Below are 15,745 nucleotides of genomic sequence, written 5' to 3'. Positions count from 1 at the left end.
ACATTCACCAGCTGGTATAATTAGGAACAAGAGATTCCTTCACATACTCCTTACATGCACACCAGTTAGATTCTCAAAGGGATCGTGGAGAAGGAATTGTGGAATTGTTGTTTGGACGCCGAGGCTTTTGAAGTATTTTATACAGCCATTGGTCAGATTTAGTAGAGTCAGACTGCATGCTTGTAAAGAAACCTCGTTGTGAGTACCCTTCCCCATCCCTCCAGCCCTTCCTTTGTGCAGAGACCTCTGGTTTCATTTTTCCAGTGACACCAGAAATTCCAGACATAGTTAATTTGCCTCTAAATAAACCCCGCCAAGCCATGACAAATAGCTGAGGGGACGAAGGGTAGGGGCTGATTGGTGGTGTGTCGGTCTTGCTCGTTCGTCTGTGAGGTTGCTGGGGCAACTGGGTTCTGGGATTTGGCGATAGGGTGACTGTTTTCAGAGCAGGAGATTGAGGATTACAGGAAGTATGACATGACATTCCCTCTGTAGCAGACCCTAGCCCACTGCCCAACCATCTCCTCCACCCTACTTCGAAGACATTCTAGCCTAAAACAGACACCCTACCCCCTAGTCTTACAAACATTATCATCACAATCAGACTGCTGACCTCTGACATTTGACCTCCCAGCTTGTAAGAGGTTTCATAGGGAAGGCAGTGCAATGCTCCAGGGGCCTCGAGAGAAGGTGAAGGAGGAGGAGGAATAGCCCTGGTAACTGAACAAGAACTCCTACTTTTGCAGCATTGCTACTCTAAATCCTAATCACTGGTAATTTTGGAAATGCCATCTAGCCAAAAGTGCCTTTTTTTTCCTTTCCATTCATTGCCTGCTGAGGAGGGAAAACAAAAAAGGTGTCACCACAATTTAGAGCAGTTTTTCCTTTTTTATGAGCCAGTCCAGAGCCCCCTGGAGGCCAGATGTCCCATTGGTAGTGATCAGCCCTCGTCAGAGTCACAAAAAAAACTACCAATCAGATGAGTACAGGGGAGGAGCTGCAGGTCACAAAGGAGGCAATAAAGGATGAGATAGCATGGAGTAAAAAAATGGCCTTCCTATAACAGAGAGCAGAGGAAAAGCCATTGTTGTCACTGCCCAGGAGTTTGGTTTACAAAAAGAGAGAGAGCCTGAGGGCGGGAGCGAACAGCCATAACAGGCCTTGTCATCAGCTTCAAACAGCCCGTTTGATGTGGGCGCCCATCCTGTAACAGGGGCTCCCCGGGTGAGTGTAGGGTTACCCTGCGTACACTAGGCAACCTGGCTCAGCCCCCAGAGACGACCTTTAAAACCCAAAAGCCGTTTGTGTGTTATCTCGCCTGTGCAGTTTCAGGTCGCTCTAAGCCGTCTATCAAGATACTATACAACCACAATGAAAGCCATGGATCAGAGAAAGGAATGAAACACTGAAAATTCTTTACAAAGCAGTTTGACCAACATCTAATTTCTATAGCATGGTCTTTTGAGTGGCTTCTTTTTATTGAACAAATAAAGCCTTGCGCTGTATATTAGGCCTTTGTTATGTGCTTGTCTTGAGAGTAACGTAGGTAAATCCTGCTGTTAACTGACTGGCTTGTCTTCTTCTGAGTGCGGAAATAGCGTTTGGCTAGACCATGCAGAAAAAGTAATGATGGTGGAATGGGAGCTGGCATGGACAGAGCAAAATGGCGCAGCTTGGGAATATTGGGGGAATTTGGAGAGTGGGTTTGTCCATTTCAGAGAAGAACATATGATATGTTACATCTGTCCCAGTGCATGCAATTGTCTGTGTGTGTGTGTGTGTGTGTGTGTGTGTGTAAATGTGTGTGTTTGTCTTGACATGAACCAGTTCAGGCAGTATTAATATACAGTCTGAGTTGTGGTAATGAAAAAGGCAGACGGTCTGTGTCAGATCTTGGCAAGACTGTCACTGAGAAGTGGAGCTCCCGACTGCATTAAGAAATGCTTCTTGCTTGCTTGCCAAGTCTCTCACTGTCCCATTGATTTTTTTCCATATTCTTCACACTAAATCCTCCAGGTGCCGGCCCGGGTACATTGGACCGATGTGCCAACACCTGGACCCATGCCATCGCTCGCCATGCCTTAATGGAGCCGCGTGCAAAAGTCAAGTGGCGAACGGTATCCCACAGTATACCTGTGTGTGCCAGAGAGGCTTTAGAGGTAAACCTAAATGGAAGTGTGTGTTTAAGATCAAGTAATTTATGCTACACTGTATTAGTCACTAGATTTACAATATTGTACATATATTTGCAATATTTAAGCACCTAAACTCTATCCACTGCATCCGTAGCATTCCCTGTACTGAGAAAAGTGCCCCTTAGACTTCCATTTTATGTTTTGAGAAAAATATCTTCCTAAAATCTTGAGGTTGATAGAGTATGTTGAAATTTGCCAAAGTATATTGTAGAACTTACTAACAATACGCTCTGAGAGTTAATATATTCCCCATCTCCTCCTCCCTTCCTACATCCATCTTACAGTCTCTTGCTCTTTTTTTTTGTTTTGTCTTCTTACTCCAGGATTTGCAAATATCTTTCTTTTATCCATATGATTAAAGCTTTCTGTCTCACTGTGTATGCATAGGTCAGGACTGCTCTCTGATCGATGCCTGCGCCACAAGCCCATGTGCTAACGGTGCCCGCTGCACCAACTGGAACAACCACTACAACTGCTCATGTCCACCCGGCTACCAGGGCAAGAACTGCCGCAACGACATTGACGAGTGCCGCAAGCCAGGAAAGTGCCTGAATGGAGGCATCTGCGTGAACACACATGGCTCGTTTCGCTGCGAGTGCCTTCCTGGCTACAGTGGGCGCACGTGTGAGGTGCTTACTCAGCCCTGCGCACCATCCCAGTGCCTCAATGGGGGAACCTGCCATCAAACTGGGGACCACACTTATGAATGCGCTTGCCTGCCAGGTACATACAAATGAACATGCACATACACTCCCACGACTATATTCCCACACTCGTGAACATCCTTACCCTCTGGGCTCCCATGACGACTCTCCCAAACTTTGCCACTGCTATAGGACTCTTATGGGTCAAACGTCTCCCTCCTATAAATAGCTTTAGAAAGAAGAGAGGGAAGAAAGTGGGGGGTGTGAGGAGAAGCAAGGCTGCTTGACATCAGGGAGGAATTTAGTTTATGACCCTCTTGCGATCCCTTTAGGGAGCAGGCAGGAAATGGCCCTTGCCAGAGAGGAAGTCATTGAAACTGTGAGCGAATCTAAAACAAGCAAACGCAGCAGGGAGGGTGGCCCTCACTCAGGCCAGCCTGATGCTACTGTGGGAACTGCCAGGAGAGAGTGTAAACACTCCAACACCCACTAGACCTTTTAATGTCCTGGCTAGTCATCGTTACAGAGTCTGAGTGAGTTAGAGTTATAAGGTGTGACCTAGGGGAGGGCAAAATGTCACATATATCACACCATGGTACTTGAAGACTGCTTACATTTGTAAGAAGTGCTGATTTATACATGACTGTAGAAGGTTGCACCACAGCTAGTAAGAATTTAAGGATCTGTTGTATTGTCCAGTATATAAGTGACATATGTCTTTAATTCAGTTTAGTTAAATTTTATTTTGTGCAGAGCTTTTAACAATAGAAATAGAAATAGGGTGTAGATTTAAATCCCTAATGTGTGAGCCAGAGGTGACGGTGGGAAAAAAAAATCCCTGAGATGACATGAGGAAGAAATCGTGAGAGGAACCAGACTCAAGGAAACCTTTCTCTTCTGAGTGACACCCAATAATGGGATTACAAATGATTACTCTTCTACTACTGTATACTATTAAGTCAAACAGTAGTTTGTTGAATGGATTGTTATCCCAGATCCCTGGATCCAGGTCATTATGATCTCATAATACTTGATGTAACTATGAAATTTGCAGAAGGGCCATAATATAGGTCTAGAAGGAGAGAAAAGAAAAAAGCACAAAAAAAGTACAAAATTATATATTAACATTCAACCAGCTACTTGTTATTGTGAGTACCAGTGGAGTCTATAGTAATATATTGTGGTGTAATGTATTACAGTATTGCTGTTTGATCATATCTTATCTCTGTTACTGATCTGGAGTTGTTTATCTCTTCTAGGATTCAGTGGCCTTAACTGTGAGGTGAACGTGGATGACTGTCCTGGCCACAAGTGCATGAATGGTGGGATTTGTGTAGATGGAGTCAACACCTACAACTGCCAGTGCCCACCTGAGTGGACAGGTATTTGACCTTGTACACACAGTAAAACCTGTGTTTACAGGATCTGGGATCTTTTCATGTGATAACCCTGTGTGTTTGTGTTGTCAGGTCAGTACTGTGCCGAGGACGTAAACGAGTGCTTGATGCAGCCAAATGCCTGCCACAATGGTGGCACGTGCTTCAACACCAATGGCGGGCACACATGTGTGTGCGTGAATGGCTGGACTGGCAACGACTGCAGTGAGAACATCGACGACTGCGCCACTGCTGTGTGCTTTAATGGAGCTACATGTCATGACCGTGTGGCATCTTTCTTCTGCGAGTGTCCAGTGGGCAAGACTGGTATGGTTGCCATCCTACTCCCCACCCACACACACACAGTCCACAGTACATTTTACCCATAATTTCACTGCTTTGGTTCGGAATTATTCTGATTTCTGACTGCAGGTCTGCTGTGCCACCTGGATGATGCCTGTGTCAGTAACCCCTGCAATGAAGGTGCAGTGTGTGACACCAACCCATTGAACGGCCGTGCCATCTGCACATGCCCAGCTGGCTTCGTTGGTGGAGCCTGTAACCAGGACATGGATGAGTGTTCCATCGGTACATTTACACTCACTCTACCACTATTCGATTCAGTGTACTTTATTAGCATGACAAATAATGACACATTTTGTAGAAATTACAAAATTCATTTCACGGATCAAAAGTGTCATGTACAATATGAAAATATCATGTAGTACCTGGAAACGTTTAACTGCAGAACCTGCAGAACTACCTAGCTATGTAAGGTTAGTTATGTAAGGTTAGTGATTAGCAAAATTGTTTTACTGTTATGCTAGTTTGGCTACTGTTCAGTAGATCACTGGGAAAATGGCAATGCAAATCCATTACTGAAATGTATACCTGTGACAAATACTGTCTGTAAATAGTTTAATAGCAGTTCTCTAGTCAGCTAGCTATTAGGGATGTTTGCCGTCCACGGTTTCTCAATGAAGCCTTTCACAGGCTTCCCATATTGCTGTATATTGCACACTCTTCTTTCTTGATTTCTTAGTAGAAACTGTGCTAAAATAAAATGTTAAACTATATTTTCAGGTGCCAACCCATGTGAGCACTTTGGAAAGTGTGTGAATACAGAGGGATCATTCCAGTGCCAGTGTGGCCGTGGCTATACTGGCCCTCGCTGTGAGATTGACATCAATGAGTGCCTGTCCATGCCCTGCCAGAATGACGCCACCTGCCTCGACCGCATCGGCCAGTTCTCCTGTATCTGCATGCCAGGTACGCCCAGAGACTTCACATAACATGCTCCAGAGCAGGCTTGATGTTGCACTGTCACAACACTGTACAGTCAGCAGTCATCAGAGTCAAGCGGGAGAAATGAGTAATACTTAGCATGTATTACATAATAACCTCTTTCGGGAAGCAAGTTGTGGGGGCCATTGAACGTGCGTTCAAGCCACTAATGGCATGTAAAAATCAAATGGCATGTAAAAAATAACAGACTGACACTCTTGCCTCCAACCCACACACATACACACGCACAAACACGTGACTGCAGACACACACACACGCTCTAAGTCTCATGCCCAGCCATTACGTTCATCCTGTGGTCTTTAGGAATATACAAATGAGGGCTGGGAGTGTGAGGTCTATAGGGCTAGCAGAGAGCAAGCGGGGGAGGAGAGTGTGCTGCATGATAATGAGCAGTGGAGTGGTGGGAATGAACGGCAACAATAGGGCCTCTCTGTGCTACTCTCCGTGCCCCTCGTGCACACAGAGAGAGAGCAAACTTTTTCCCATCGCTTTTTCCCCCAACCCCCACCTCCTACCCCCTTCTCCCAAAAAAACTCTTTTCATTTCCACAGACACCTCTTGCTCTCCTGCCTCCTTATCGTCAGCTGGTTCTGATTCTGTGCACTTGCTACTGGGTTCTCCCTCGTTCATGTTTGTAAAACACAACACAGCTAAGCATCATGATGATAATTATGTGACATGCTTTCCAAACCTCTTTACACTGTTAATGACCTGCTTTGGCTTCCACAGTCCATAATCTTTTTGGAGACCGAAGCAGGTCATAGATATTGTAAAGTGGTTCGTTTCAATAGAGAAGCCACTGTATGTACAGCCATTACTCATAACCCTTAAAACCTCATTGTAAGTGTAGAAGAAGGCCACCATAAGCATGAGATAGGGTGGTCAAAAGGCTCCTGAGGGTCTGGATGTAGATGTAATGTTTAAAAACCCAGCAATTATGGCTGTGTGGGTAATGAGGTTTTTCGGTCTCTGTGTTGGTTAGGCTACGCTGGCACACACTGCGAGCTGGACATAGACGAGTGCGAGAGTAATCCCTGTGTAAATGACGGCATCTGCAGAGACCTGGTCAACGGTTTCACCTGCACCTGCCAGCCAGGTAAGAGAACAACTTCTACTTGTCAAATTTCTCCCAAAGTGCCACTTGTGGAATGTATAAGTCAATTAATATCAGACTGATGGAGCGTCTTCTGCCGGCCTGATGGTGCTCTGCGTAATTACTCATAAAAGAGAGGCCTTCAGGGGCAGCAGGACTGCGTGCCGGAACAAAGGCACCATTGTGCCCCCCTCCTCCCTCATCTGCCCCCACTCATCTATAGGACAGAAGAAGGGGATGGCAGTCTCTCCTCCTCTCTCTCTCTCTCTCTCTATGGTTTTTAGGGGGTAAGAGGGGGAACAGCAGTCCTGCTAATGAGATTCTTTTCCAGGTCCGCAATTTACATCTGGGGCAGACAACCCCCCCACTGCACCCCCCATCTAGCTATTGAGTTGGTGGAGTTTGTGTGAGTACTGGGTTAGGACATGGAGGGGGGGTTCTGGCGCATGAAGAAAACAATTCTAGTGTGCCCCCCTTTCTTCTAACCTCCTGCCCTAAGCATCGCCGCAGATCCCATCACAACACTGTTAATCAACATGGGTGCATTCTGCAGATGCAAAAATGGACATTTCCATGGGGCCCCAGCCTATAGGTTGCACTTTCTCACCCCACGCATGTTTTCCCAGCCTACAAATGCCAGCAAGTGATTAAAGCTCAGTGCATATCCATAGTCACACCATTCTTAGGAAAGGCATAGTGATTGTTGCAGAAACGTGAGCCCACTGCAAACAGTGTTCTAGCTGGCATGTTTATTAGTATATGGCTGTGCATAAATTCCATCAATTTTAAATTTGATTACTTTTGATGTCTGTGGGAGAACAAAAGCAGGTGGATTTGGTGTCCTGCCTTGTGCTAACATCATAAAAACGGCACTGTGTCGTCTCCGGGCAATCAAGACTTGTGTAGGCATCTGGATCTGTACCAGAAACTGTGTAAAGGTTATAGTGCCTTCACAGACACAGAAATGTTTCTGTAAAGTATGGGCAAAATAAAAAGAGTGTATTCTGAATTAACATCAAAATAATTACCAGAATGAAACTGACAATGAAACTTTTTAAAGGTATAGGGTATAATAGTCCTTGTCCTGTTTGGTGCTGTGAAACCAGATGTTGTAGAAAATTAGCTAGAAATTGCTGGAAAAACACTAAAAACTAGAGACAGTTCCCTACTTTTCAGATGTCGTATTGACTATCCTTCTCTCCTGTTTGTCCTACTATCTGTCTACTGTTATCTGGATATTGAAAACAAAATAAAATTGAGAACTCTGTCTTCAGTTCCCTTGTGTTTAGGGAGGGATTTTGGGAGTTTGGGGTCATAGGAACTTAAATTTGACCCCCTACACATGGGAAATGCACATCTCAGTTTTGGACAGCTACTTGTCCAGACTCTTAACCAAACACAGACTTTGTTAACTACAAAACGTTTCAGAGCCACAGCCTGTGATTTATGCATTGTCCAGGCAGTTGAGACCTAGGCCAGGCACCTCTGCCCTCTGTAGCCAAGCGTAGCATGTACACTTGTCCTCTTCTGCCTCACTGTGACCTCTGATCTCTGTGTTTGCCTGTCCCAGGCTTCACGGGCACCATGTGCCAGATCGACATTGATGAGTGTGCCAGCACGCCCTGCCAGAACGGAGCCAAGTGCATCGACAGGCCCAATGGGTACGAGTGCCGGTGTGCTGAAGGTAAGCCACTGCGTGTTTGTGTGTGTGCGCATGTCTGTGTGTGTGTGTCTGTGTGCCGAGCGTGGACGTATTCTCGAGAATATCAGGGTTGATATTGGTTCCATGCACCTATGGCCAGCAGTGATGCTGAGTCTGATCTCAAGGTCAGACATTATGCGGCCATGATCAGACCAACAGCAGGCTCTTAATACCACTCATCCCCCCGCTGCACCCCGGGATCACAGGGTCACTCAGGGCCAGCAGCTGCTGAGGATGGGGGTTATGCTCGGGCTTCACCTCGACATCTGTTCATCTGCACCCTACAATAACATAGCGACACAGTGCCGTATGGCACGGCCCAAACTCTCAGGTCCCTCTGAAGGAATGTGGAGTCTGGATTTTGTACATACACCATATCCTCAGTGAGGTACAGTCCAGGGATGTCAGAACGAATTTCAGCATCTGAACTCTATTCAAATATTTTACCTTTTTTCACCTATCATAAATCTGTCCATACACGGGATTCTTAAACTGTTCGCCCAAATGACACTTGTTGCTTGATATAGAAAAGGATGTGTAAATAAATGCATGGTCAGTATATCATGATGTAAATCATGATGGATAATTAATTATGTACAAATTATTTATTTGTAATAGGCCAATATATATACATGCACTATGTTGTACTTTATGTAGTGACCGTATATGGGAACATCATATGGGCTATAGCTTAACAGCCTAAATATTCCTGCATCAAAATGACTTGAAAATGGCAGATTTTTATGTAGATCGATCTAAATGTTGGCAACAAGAAAACATTACAGCAGGTAAATAAATATAAGTATAAATAATCTGAATCTGCAGTTATAATATTGCGTGCTTGTTCGTTTTTGTTGCACAAGGAAGTGACAGTTTTAATTTACAAAATAAAACTCTAATAAAAATAATATATTTTATTTAATTAAAACTCAAAAGGAATTTGAGTTAATTTTTTATTAACTCATTGAGTTGTTTTATTATTACATCACCCAGACATTGTTTCAGATATTTACCTATAAGCTCACTTTATGTATTTAAATATTAATTCAAATATAAGTTAGACCAATGTATATTGTCTAAGCATAGCAGCTGCTTGGTATTCTGCTGGCTCGTGTTCCTGTTCTGGGCCGTCCCGTTAGCAGGGGTGCGAGGTATTGTCGCTGTGCTCTTCGGGACAAAAGCAGTTCTGTGAAGCCTGTGAAAGCCTCGCTCTCTCTCTCTCATTCTGTCTCTCTGTCTCTCGCCCTTGGCTCCTTGCTCTTGCTGCTGCCTGACAACCTGTTGGCATGGAAACCACAGGAACCCGGGCGCCGCACTGTAGGACCTTTCACCAGACTGAGTGAGAGAAAAAGAAAAAAGGAAACAGGGGGAAAGTAGAAAGGAACTTTGGAAAAAAGGGGGGAAAACATACAGAGAATGAGGAAAAGGATTGGAAGTTTTTGGAGTTAAAAAAAAGAAGAAGAAGAATCTGGGAAAGAAGTAAAGGGGCGAGTGAAAGAAAGGAAGTCTTCACACTGTAGACCAAACTGTGAATAGGAACGACTGAATCGCTGAGGCAGCGCGTGAAAACGCAGTAGCATTGCAAGAAAAAAGGGAGAGCAGAGCCTAAGACAGCTCGTCCCATAGAAATGCTGGAGATGAGGTCACGTCTGAGTCGCCTCAGCCAGTCACCACAAAACTCAGAGGAAATCCACCCTGACGTACAGCCACAAAGCCCTGAAACAGCCAGAAATGGCTGGAGTACAAATGTGATACCTTAGCCGTGGACAACTCATACATTAGCCATTTTTATTAGCAAGCAAGTGAATGCTCTACAGTGTTTCCCCAGTCTCTTGTTTTGGTTGCCAAGAAATCTCTGAAATATACAACATGTGACAGTATATTTAGCCAGCTTGGCTAAAAGAATGCATGTTTGTGTCTTAGATTTTAGCCATGTTATGAAAGCTAGCAAGGAATATAAAATAATGTTATGTAAGGTAGCTAAAAAAACAAATGGACCTAGCAGGTAGCTAATATAATTTTAACCAAATTAATAAATGACAAGCTAGTTAGCTAGTTAAATGCTGTAATTAAAACTGATGATAATATAATTGAACATTATAAATGATGACAGCGTATTTAGCAAGGTTTTTTTTAGATACGTGATGTCTCGAAAGCTGACAGAAAATAAGATGACAATATGCAAGCTAGCTAGAAAAAAGCCTAGCTAGCTACCTAGCATGATTTGATCTAAAAAATGTTAGCTAGCTACCAACATTAACACGTCTGAAACATGGTAGCTAAAATAATGTGGCCCAATTAAATGCATGAGCTAGTTAGCTAGTTAAATACATCAATACAGACAGATGTTAATATAATTATAATTGATAGGCGTCTGTCTGTATTAAAAAAATATCTAACTGGCTAACTAAATCTACTATCTAAATGGTAGCTAAAATTATTGTATGATGAGCTATTTAAATGCAATAATACAGAAGAGTGTTATCATTTATTCGACTAAATGTATTAATGCCTTTAACTGTGCTAGCTAGCTATCAGTTTTATCTAGCTTGTCCCTGCCTACTAGACTGACTGCTCTAAATGTCTTCTCCCATCTCCAGGGTTCGAAGGCAGACTCTGCGAAAGCAACATCGATAACTGCCAGCCCGACCCGTGCCACCACGGCACCTGCATAGACGGCATCGCCAGCTACACCTGTAACTGCGTGCCGGGCTACACGGGCTACCGGTGCGAGAACCAACTCAACGAGTGCCATAGTAACCCCTGTCAGAACGGCGGCAAGTGCGTGGACCTGGTCAACAAATACATCTGCCAGTGCCAGCACGGGACCTCAGGTAGGGGAAAGCATTTAAACCTGAAGTGTATATGGAAAATACATTCTGATTTCTGACTGGCAAGCAGAGAGCATTGAAATAGCTGTAGACACTCTGAATGAAATGCTATTTTCATTTGAGTAAGCAAAAACAGTTTAAAGTCCAGCTAAGTGCCCATGGTTTAAGAAAGATGGCATCTGCCTGTGTCCCTCTATCTGAAAATGACACGCCATATCATAGTGTCTTTCACCTTCACCTGCTCAGGACACTTCAATGGGTGTTATCTCTTACTTATCAGAATTAATCCGTCATTTTACTGTAGCCATCTGTCTTGTAAACAATATTACATAATAATATTTGCATACAGGCACCAATTGTGAAATCAACTTTGATGACTGCGCCAGCAACCCATGTGACTACGGTATCTGCAAGGACGGCATAAACCGTTACGACTGTGTGTGCAAACCTGGCTTCACTGGTAAGTCTCCCATGCCATCGATTTCTAAGAAATAATTCTACAAACTTCTTTTACTCTGTTATGACTCTGACACAAATGGAAAATATGAGGACACATCTTTATGTGTCTCCCCCTTTAGGTCCAAAGTGTAACGTGGAGGTGGACGAGTGCTCATCAAACCCTTGCCGTAATGGGGGCACGTGCTTGGACGAGGAGAACGGGTTCCGCTGTCTGTGTCCTGCCGGTTTCCATGAGCCATACTGCTACTCTCATGTAGACGTGTGCAGCAACAGCCCGTGTGTGCATGGAGCCTGCAGAGAAGATCCCAACGGGTACCAACCAGCTTATATTTATGCCTCAACATTGCATGCTCTTTTCGCTACTGCTAGTCAGCTTGTTATCTTTTAATTTATTAGCCTATTTGTAATAATTTAGGTTTTAGCCTTACAAACCCTGTATCAGTGCCTAATGCGGCTTAACAATGACTTCATGCTAACACGTTGCTAGTTTTCAACACATTTTACCATGTTCTCATTTTTGGTCAAACTTTTCCTCAGTCACAGACACGCAAAGAGTAAATGTGACACAGAATGTTACTTCTGGCTTGTGTCTTGCAGGTATCGCTGTGATTGTGAACCTGGATGGACAGGAAAGAACTGTGATCTGGACCGTAATGACTGTCTGCCCAACCCGTGTCAGAACGGCGGCGCATGCCTCGACCAGCTCAACGGTTTCACCTGTAAATGTCGTCAGGGCTTCAGAGGTGAGTGTGCAAATCTGCATCTCTTAAAGACCACAGGAAATGGAAATAATAATGCAGTTTTCTTCATGTGAAAAAGGATATGCAGGCAGGAAATCATGTACAGCTAGATTTTGGATTTGACTGCATTGAGTAACATGAGAAATGATTACTCTGTATTATTCTTCCCTGTTTGTGCATGTATGTTGACATTTTAAAGTTTGCAGAAGATCAAGATTTTGGTGCATAATTTTTTGAAAGGAGTATTTCCCTTGAAGTAATAATGTATTAAATGGTTCAGTCTTTCCAAGAAACTTAGCCTCTGAACTCAGACAGCCTGCTTTGTGAATACAAAAGGCCCCTAGGATCCCGTGTGAATCCCATTAGTGCTGAAGGATTAAAATGTCTGCTTGTGACAGCTCTAAAGATCTGAACCATATTGCCTCCTGCTGGACAGTTCAGTGAACTGCATGTGGATGTGAAATCTAACAATCTCCCTTATCCTTATCCCTCGCAGGTAATCTGTGTCAGGAAAACATAAACGAGTGTGCATCCAGTCCCTGCCTGAATCACGGCACCTGTGTGGACGGTGTAGCGAGTTTCACCTGTCGGTGTGAGCCACCCTACAGCGGACCCATCTGTGCCGAGGAGCCATGCTCGCCCAATCCATGTGCCAACAATGCTGCATGCATTCACTCCCTTGACTACCTGGGCTTCAAGTGCACCTGCCCACCCGGATGGCAAGGTGAGTCTGATGAGCAATTATCATGTCAGAGTTTCTCTCCTGCATGAGGTTTGCTAATTCGTGTCTTGTCTCTACAGGCCAGCTGTGTAACATTGATGTGAACGAGTGCAGCTCTAACCCGTGCAAGAACCGTGGCACCTGTACCAACACGCTCGGCGGATACGTGTGCTCCTGCCGCAACGGCTACACAGGACCGAACTGCGAAACTGACATCAATGACTGTCTCCCGAGTGAGTAATCGATACCAGCAGAGTGTCTCTGGGAATGTCCTTAATACAGATTAGCTTAGCTTTACTGCTCGGTCACACCTGATTCAACTTCATGAGTCAGAAGCATGTGCTTGGGAGGAAAGTAAGGTAGCTTTAAGAGCTCTCAGATTGGGGTTGAGACACTGCTAGCCAGCTACTATTAACAGTAATCAATAAGCTATTAAGCTTATTAATATTATTATTATTAATAATAATAAGTAGTAGCTATTAGTTACTATTACTATAGTCAAGAAGCATTTTTCCAGTGCACATTCAAAAACAAGAAATATTCCAGCAGGAACACACTCAGCATGCACAACCAGTCAACAACTCTAAGAAGCAACAAGACTCAAAAGGGAACCCATACTCTACCGGGGTACACCAGATAGTGGGATTATTAGGTCATTACAGTATATAGGATTAGAAAAGTAAAGGCAAAAAAATTACTGAGTGTGTTGAAAGGATGCTCAGTGTAAACAGACTGAGAATAAGGGGATGAGCACAGGACAGTCTTTACGGTCACAGCAGCAGTTGAGATTTCTTTCTGTCCATCTGCAGATCCATGTCTCAGCGGAGGCTCCTGCACGGACGGCATTAACACCTTTTACTGCACCTGCCTGGCTGGCTTCACAGGGCCACGGTGCGCCATCGAGGTGAACGAGTGCCAGAGTGCCCCCTGCAAGAACGGAGGCACTTGCACTGACTATGTCAACAGCTACACTTGCACCTGCAAACCAGGTTTCACCGGCCTCCACTGCGAGACAAACATACCCGACTGCACCGACAGGTGGGAGGAGCATCTCTAATATCAGCCTTTTAATAGTTTACATGATCTCATGAACAACAGAATGCAGGAAGGAAGGCAAGAATACACTGAGTTCTGACTGCTCTGGTTTATGTGTGTCCTGCAGTTCTTGCTTTAATGGTGGAACGTGTGTGGACAAGATCAATGGCTTCTCCTGCACATGCCGCTCCGGATTTACCGGCGAGCACTGCCAGTACGAGGTGAACGAATGCGACTCGCAGCCCTGCCTCAACGGAGGAGTGTGTCACGATGGTGTGAAGACGTTTCATTGCTCCTGCCCCAAAGGATACACCGGCAACCGCTGTCAGGTACACACACTACAAACATACTGCAGAGACTGTTTTTATAACTAAAACCCTAAGCTTTTTTTGCAGTCAACTTCTACCTGTAAAAGCTGTTTTGATGCTTGCTGTGCAGGTGCCTGTGGACTGGTGTAGGCGCTCGAACCCGTGCCAGAATGGTGGCCGGTGCAGACCCAAGGATGGCTCGTTCACCTGCGACTGTGTGGGAAGCTGGTCCGGACGCTACTGTGACATCCCGGGAGTTTCCTGTGAGGTGGCAGCTTTCCAAAGAGGTACAAGTGATCGCACATAAGATCTTCACCTGTTGTTCTTACTTCAATGTGTTCTTGTCAATCACTGCTAATTTCTCCATTTCGTCATTTTATGCTACAGGTCTTCAGACGGATGATCTTTGCGATCACGGTGGTCACTGTGTTAACACAGGGAACACACACTACTGCAAGTGCCCTGCTGATTACACAGGCAGCTACTGCGAGAGTCAGGTGGACCACTGTGAGGACAAACCCTGCCTCAATGGTGCCACCTGCAGGGGCTATGTGGGAGGATACACATGTGACGTGAGTGGCTTGATCAAATGCTGTAACTGTCTACTTTGGGCCACACTAACTAGCTTTTTAGCAATCCGTTTGTAAGTTTGGCTAGCAAATATATTCCTAATGTATAAAACTTTGCGTATTTGTAGGACTTGATTTAAGTCCACTAATTTAATTTTTAATAAAGTTGAATAGCATTTACAAAGTTGTACAAACAAGCCACTGCTAAAACTGCAGTCTTTTTAATATTCAGTATGCTGCTGTGATCCTTTCACTAACTTGCTCCATTGCCTCATGTCAGTGTTTGCCAGGGTATGATGGAAAGAACTGTGAGAGGGAGACTGACGAGTGCCGCTCATACCCGTGTCAGAACGGAGGAACCTGCATTGACCTGGTGGGCCACTACATCTGCTCCTGCCCTCCTGGCACACGGGGTACGTCTAATCCTGCTTATTTCACTTCACCATCAGTCAGTACTCCAATGCGCATGCTAATGTTAAATCTTCTACCCAGGCGTCCTGTGTGAGATAAACGAGGATGACTGTGCCACGCCTACATGGCCCCGTGGCACACCGAAGTGCCAGAACAACGGCACGTGTGTTGACCGGGTGGGTGGATACCGCTGTAACTGTCCTCCAGGGTTCACCGGAGAGCGATGTGAGGGAGACATCAACGAGTGCCGCTCAAACCCCTGCAACCCGGCCAACAGCCTCGACTGCATCCAGCTGCCGAATGATTACCAGTGCATCTGCAAGCCTGGCTTCACAGGTGAGACAGGACGTGATCAG

General features: G+C 44.9%; 1 protein-coding gene across 1 annotated transcript in view; it reads left to right on the top strand.

The window, feature by feature from the left end:
• notch3 (notch receptor 3) overlaps positions 1 to 15,745 on the top strand; it is a 36,698-nt gene that overhangs the window by 11,988 nt on the left and 8,965 nt on the right. The window contains exons 3-22 of the mRNA XM_026946058.3: positions 2,017 to 2,159; positions 2,583 to 2,918; positions 4,099 to 4,221; positions 4,309 to 4,542; positions 4,648 to 4,803; positions 5,299 to 5,484; positions 6,503 to 6,616; positions 8,184 to 8,297; positions 10,916 to 11,149; positions 11,496 to 11,606; positions 11,725 to 11,917; positions 12,203 to 12,348; positions 12,842 to 13,069; positions 13,147 to 13,299; positions 13,876 to 14,104; positions 14,229 to 14,430; positions 14,540 to 14,696; positions 14,797 to 14,981; positions 15,259 to 15,391; positions 15,471 to 15,725. Coding sequence (XP_026801859.2) covers positions 2,017 to 2,159; positions 2,583 to 2,918; positions 4,099 to 4,221; positions 4,309 to 4,542; positions 4,648 to 4,803; positions 5,299 to 5,484; positions 6,503 to 6,616; positions 8,184 to 8,297; positions 10,916 to 11,149; positions 11,496 to 11,606; positions 11,725 to 11,917; positions 12,203 to 12,348; positions 12,842 to 13,069; positions 13,147 to 13,299; positions 13,876 to 14,104; positions 14,229 to 14,430; positions 14,540 to 14,696; positions 14,797 to 14,981; positions 15,259 to 15,391; positions 15,471 to 15,725 — 3,632 coding nt within the window. The remainder of the gene's footprint in view (positions 1 to 2,016; positions 2,160 to 2,582; positions 2,919 to 4,098; positions 4,222 to 4,308; positions 4,543 to 4,647; positions 4,804 to 5,298; positions 5,485 to 6,502; positions 6,617 to 8,183; positions 8,298 to 10,915; positions 11,150 to 11,495; positions 11,607 to 11,724; positions 11,918 to 12,202; positions 12,349 to 12,841; positions 13,070 to 13,146; positions 13,300 to 13,875; positions 14,105 to 14,228; positions 14,431 to 14,539; positions 14,697 to 14,796; positions 14,982 to 15,258; positions 15,392 to 15,470; positions 15,726 to 15,745) is intronic.

The sequence above is a fragment of the Pangasianodon hypophthalmus genome, chromosome 23 (assembly GCF_027358585.1).
Source record: "Pangasianodon hypophthalmus isolate fPanHyp1 chromosome 23, fPanHyp1.pri, whole genome shotgun sequence".
NCBI classification, from domain to species: Eukaryota; Metazoa; Chordata; class Actinopteri; order Siluriformes; family Pangasiidae; genus Pangasianodon; species Pangasianodon hypophthalmus.
This window is presented reverse-complemented; position numbering and strand designations above follow the sequence as displayed.